Raw genomic sequence first — 6,000 nt, 5'->3', positions numbered from 1 at the left:
TCCCTATGATCATGATGTAAAACAAGTCTAGGGCTCAGCTGTGATACTCTCCAATGATGGACCGACTTGACAGCTGGTGTTCCTCCAATTCACATGAGGAATACCAGTTTGGATAAATTACCAGAGGACAGCAGGTGCCTGCACAAATATACCCCAGCAAAAGCCAGTGACTTTAGGAGAGGTAGAGAGTGACCTGAAAACATCAAATATGGTAATAACACTGTACTCATCTTTGCTACTCCTCAGAATTATGATGCATAAATTGGATTTGGGAGGGTCCCATTCTATTTTTGGGGCAGCAGGGTGGCTCAGTGGTTAGCACTGCTATCTCACAGCTCCAGGGACCCAGGTTCGATTCCATTCTAGGGCGACTGTCTGTGTGGAGTTTGTACATTCTCCCCGTGTCTGCATAGGTTTCCTCTGGGTTCTGTGGTTTCCTTCCACAGTCCTAAGATGTGCAGGTTAGATGGACTGGCCATGGGAAATTGCCTATATTGTCCAGGGATCTCCAAGATAGATGGATTAGTCATGGGAAATGCAGGATTACAAGGATAGGGTGGGGGTTGTGCCTGGGTGGGCTGTTTTTCTGAGGGTTGGTGTGGACCTGATGGGCCGAACAGTCTGCTCCCACACTGTAGGAATTCTATGATTCTATTCATCCATGATTACTGGCTACCAATCCTACATCTGATGGGGCCTGGCAAGGCTCAAGGAAATGCAGGGAGAAATATAAGTGAATAAGCCCTTCAAGGACTTGGCATTAATTAACTTTGAAACACCAATCACATAGCAATAACATTGTACTGCCAATGTGCCTTTATGCTCTCCTTTCATTCATTCACCTGATAAATTGTCTTCTGAAGCAATTTACCAGATGATGAAGCACCTTTAATTACATTGTAAAGCAGCAGCAACTAAGCTGCTACATGCAATTTTTAACATTTTATACTGTAGATTTTCTGTGAGCCAAAAATGGAGAAATTGAGCTGTTGATCAAATTTTTAAAAATAATAGAACAGACAAACATGGGCAGAGAGTGAAAGGGGACATACAAGAGGTCAAATGTACAACTGAAAGGAGTCACACAATGTAGATGGCTAAACCTTGCTTTTTCTGAATGTGTATGTCAGATGTGGAGGTTCCAATTGCTCAAACCATCAACATTATGTCCCTCAGGTGAGGGCCTACAAAGCAAGTGATTCAACATTGATTGCTACCCCACCTCAAGTCTTCACTCCACAGTCACACGGAGTGCCTGAAATACACAAGCCACGTCGATGTAATCAGAAATGGGAACTCTGACAAATTCTTTCTCTGATTAAGCTTGTCGTACATTCTGATTACTTACAATACAACAGGGTAACTGGTGCTACCATGACCAAGGAAGGACTCAATGTTTTCAGGGAAGGAGGGGAGAGATTTGAAGATAAAGTAGTTTTAAGAAAAACTGCAATGACTGGAATTAGCAGGTTGACCACCTGAAAGAGAAAGAAGCAGGCTAATGTTTTAATCAAAACTGACCTTTAGTGCTGGTGAAGGAAGTCACAAAATTCCTTCATTATGACTGGTCAACACCACCATATTTAAGGTTAATCAGTAACCCAATTTTGATTCATTTGTGCATTTCATTAAATACCAAATCAGAAAGACTGTTAAAAACTAAGACATTAGTAAACATATACAACATTTTAAAAAATCTCTTTGTGCAGAAAACAGAACATTTTGACAGAACAATCTGTAACTGCATCAAATGTAGGACAGCTGATCCTCCGTTCTGTGGGTAGGAGCCACCTCCACATTATCCACACATATTCACTCAAAACCTGCTGGCAATCCATCAATGTAATGTTTTGAATATATTAATTGCAGACTTTTTTTTTGAAGAAATCTTGAGTTTTTTCCCTTCGAGTCCTGAAATCTCTGAGTAAAGGTTCTATGTGTACAATCCGCTCTCAGCTGATCAAAAAGGCTGCTCTTCATTTGCAAAACCTGGATGGAGAGTGTCAATAAGCTATTTGCCTTTGGAAAGCTTCACAGCAGAACCTGTTCCAATTTTCATCTTATCCAAAGACAAATGCCATCAAAGCCATTACACAACAGTTAGAAGCAGTAAAGAGGAGCAAAATATGGAATCTGTACTCAAAACACTGAAGATATCAACTAGACAGGGGATGAAACGTCTGCAACTCATCTCCCCATTTAGAAAATAGCCCATGCCTCTTCTTCCTACGAAAGTGCATGACCTCACACTTTCCTAAATTGTACTCCATCTGCCATTTCTTTGCCCACTCTCCTAACCTGTCCAAATCCTTCTGTAGCCTCCCCACCTCCTCAATGCTACCTGTCCCTCTATCTATCTTTGTCGTTTGCAAACTTAACCAAAATGCCCTCAGTTCCTTCATCTAGATCGTTAATGTATAAAGTGAAAAGTTGTGGTCCCAATGCTGAGCTTTGCGGAACACCACTTGTCACCAGCTGCTATCCTGAGAAAGACCCTTTTATCCCCACTCTCTGCTTTCTGCCAGACAGTCAAGCTTCTATCCATGCTAGCACCTTGCCTCTGACACCATGGGCCTCAGAGCCTCCTGTGTGGCACCTTGTCAAAGGCTTTCTTGAAGTCCAGGTAGATAACATCCGTTGGGACTCCTTGGCCTAACCTGCTCGTTATTTCCTCAAAGAATTCTAGCAGATTTGTCAGGCATGACCTCCCCTTGATGTAGGAGGAGAAAGTGAGATCTGCAGATGCTGGAGATCAGAGCTGAAAATGTGTTGCTGGAAAAGCGCAGCAGGTCAGGCAGCATCCAGGGAACAGGAGAATCGACGTTTCTCCTGTTCCCTGGATGCTGCCTGACCTGCTGCGCTTTTCCAGCAACACATTTTCAGCTCCCCTTGATGTAACCAAGCTGACTTTGCCCTATTTTACCATACAATTCCAAGTATTCAGAAATCTCATCGTTCACAGTAGATTCCAGGATCTTACCCACAACTGAGATTAGGCTAATTGGTCTGTAATTTTCTGTCTTTTACCTTAATCCTTTTTTAAACAGGGGTATTATGTTAGTGATTTTCCAGTCCTTTGGTTACCCTCCCTGATTCTAGCGATTGCTGAAAGATCGCCACCAGTATCTCTTCAGCTATCTCCCTTAGAACTCTGCGGTATAGCCCATCTGGTCCAGGTGATCTATCCATCTTTAGGCCATTCAGATTTTCTAGCACCTTCTCCTTGATGATGGCCACTATACTCAGCTCTGCCTTCTCACTCTCTTGAAGTTTTGGGATAATTCTTGTGTCTTCCACTGTGAAGACTGACGTGAAATATTATTCAGTTCCTCAGCCATTTCCTTGTTCCCTACTCCTATCTCTAGAGTTGTCATTTTCCAGCAGCTCAATGTCCACTTTTGCCTCTTATTTACCGTTCATATATCTAAAGAAACTCTTGCAGTTTTCCTTTATATTACTGGCTAGCTTACCCTCATGTTTGATCTATTCCCTCCTTTTTTTTGTTGCCCTGCTGGTCTTTGTAAGCTTCCCAATCCTCTGGTTTTCCACTGCCCTTTGCCACATTATATGCTTTCTCTTTTGCTTTTATGCTATCCCTAACTTTCCTAGTCAGCCACGGTTGTCTCATCGTCCATGTACCACGCTTCTTTTCCTTCAGGATGAATTTCTGGTTTGTCTCCTGATTACTCCCAGAAACTCCTGCCGTTGCTATTCCACTGTCTTTCCTGCTAGGCTCCTCTACCAGTCAATTCTACCAGCTCCTCCCTCATGCCTCTGTAGTTGCCTTTATTCAGCTGTAATACAGTTACCTCTGATTCTATTTTCTCCCTCTCAAATTGCAGAATAAAAATTCAATCATATTATGATCACTGCCTCCTAAGGGTTCCTTCACCTTACGCTCCCTTATCAAGTCTGCCTCATTGCACAACACTAAATGCAGTATTGCTTATTCCCGAGTGGGCGCCACCACAACCAGCTACAAAAAGCCATGTCATAGATATTCCTCCTTTTCTTGCAATCCATCACCAACCTGATTTTCCCAGGCCACCTGCATATTGAAATCGCCCATGATCACCATAACTTTGCCTTTCCTACATTCTGGTGTATTTTGAGCCTCAGCTCCTGACTACTATTTGGAGGCCTGTATATAACCCCAACTATGTTTTCTTTTACCTTTGCAGTTCCTCAATCCTACTCACAAAGATTCTACACCATCTGACCCTACTTTGTTTCTTACTATTGATTTAATTTAATTTCTTACTAATAAGACAACCTCACCCCTTCTGCCCACCTGTCCATCTTTTCAAGATGTATATCCTTGAATATTCAGCTCCCAATCCTGATCCCCTTGCAGCCACATCTCCGTGATGCCCACATCATACCTGCCAATTTTGACCTATGCCACAAGCTCATTTACCTTATTTCTTATACTGACTGCATCCAGATAGAACACCTTCAGACCTGTATTAGCCGTCCCTCTTCTCATTGTCATTTGTTTATCCGGTGAGCTTGAAGTTTGATTGCTAATCCTTTCCATACTCTCTGTCCTATTTGTGTCTGTGCTTGTAATTTTAATAACCTCTCCTGAGTTCTGCAGTCTTACCTCTTCAATTCGGGTTTTCTAATTTCCCCTATAACTGAGTCCTTCCCCTAACCCATCCCCATTTAGTTTAAAGACCTCTCTACTGCCATTATGTAGTAGCAGCCTTAATATGGGCAGTTTCTGATTCAGTGATATTATTGGTGCCATGACTTGTTTCACATTGTATATTCAGTGGATGGGTCATAGAATAAAAGATAAAGTGGGTGTAAGCCATTCTTCTGTTGACTTCGCTCCTTCATTTATCATGATCATGGCTGATCATCTACCTGAACTTCACTTCCGATTGTCTACATCCCTCTATTCCATTACTGTTTAAAAAAATGATTTATCTCAGCCTTGCACATACTCACGATTCAGCTGAGCATCCACAAACCTCAATGGTGGAAAATTCTAATACATCACATCCCTCTAAATGAAGAAACTTCACTTTATATAATTCATCGAATTTTAGAGATGCACAGCATGGAAACACCCTTTGGTACAACTTGTCCATGCCGACCAGATATCCTAAATTAATCCAGTCCCATTTGCTAGCATTTGGCCCATAGCCCTCTAAACCCTTTCTATTCCTATCCCATCCAGATGCCTTTTAAATATTGTAATTGTCCCAGCTTCCACTACTTCCCCTGGCACCTCATTCCATACATGCACCACCCTCTGTGTGAAAATGTTAAATCCTTGATGATCAGCTCCTTATGCTGAAAGTGTGATACCTAGCTCTCGATGCTTCAGCTAGGAGAGATATTAAGACATTCACTCCGCCAAGCTGTCCCTTTGTGTGCATCGGGAATTTGAAAAAGTACAGGATCACGCGGGGCTCTAAATTTAGTCAGTCAATCAGCTCACCATTACCTACAATTGATTCAAGAGAGCAGTTATTCAGGACACCTACCTAAAGATTGTCTAAATTATGAGACAATCCTTCAAGATTGAAACAAAATCAGATTGAGAAAAAAGGGACGGCACAATTGGTTGGAAAGCAAATGATATACAAACAGAGAGCAAGACCGCTAAACAAAGCTGCACGCTGCCAACAGACAAAAGTATATGGTAAACCAAAAAATTATCAAAGCATACTTCCCACAACGTGTGGTTTCATACAAGCTTTTTCGGTTCAGATGTATTTAGGTCATCATAAAGGCAATTTCTGTATTCCAGCATCCTTTACTTTGTGGAACATAGAAGAGGAACAGATTTGTTTTGCTTTGTTTTAAATACAGAAGACAGCCATAGCACAGCAGTCCCCGGGGATACAAATAATCACGTCTCCTGCTCAGTGGCTGAATATAAAGCTAGAGATTAATACAAATTTAGATCACGAATTCAAAGAAAAACAGATGGGCAAAGTGCAGTGACTGTCACTGTACTGCTGAGCTAACTAATGAACGATTTTCTAA

General features: G+C 41.8%; 1 protein-coding gene across 4 annotated transcripts in view; it reads right to left on the bottom strand.

The window, feature by feature from the left end:
• Positions 1-419: 419 nt before the first annotated feature.
• The window catches only part of hmg20a (high mobility group 20A), a 64,173-nt gene continuing 58,592 nt past the window's right edge, over positions 420-6,000 (bottom strand). For 3 of the 4 annotated variants that reach the window (XM_043680407.1, XM_043680405.1, XM_043680406.1), the window contains exons 10-11: positions 1,349-1,478; positions 420-1,255 (exon numbers count right to left, since the gene is read on the bottom strand). In XM_043680407.1, the coding sequence (XP_043536342.1) occupies positions 1,224-1,255; positions 1,349-1,478 (162 nt within the window). In that variant the 3' untranslated portion in view covers positions 420-1,223. Of the gene's footprint in view, positions 1,256-1,348; positions 1,479-6,000 lie in introns of those variants that run through there. The other variant, XM_043680408.1, reaches the window with a different exon arrangement.

This window comes from Chiloscyllium plagiosum, chromosome 40, assembly GCF_004010195.1.
Source record: "Chiloscyllium plagiosum isolate BGI_BamShark_2017 chromosome 40, ASM401019v2, whole genome shotgun sequence".
Lineage (NCBI taxonomy): Eukaryota > Metazoa > Chordata > Chondrichthyes > Orectolobiformes > Hemiscylliidae > Chiloscyllium > Chiloscyllium plagiosum.
This window is presented reverse-complemented; position numbering and strand designations above follow the sequence as displayed.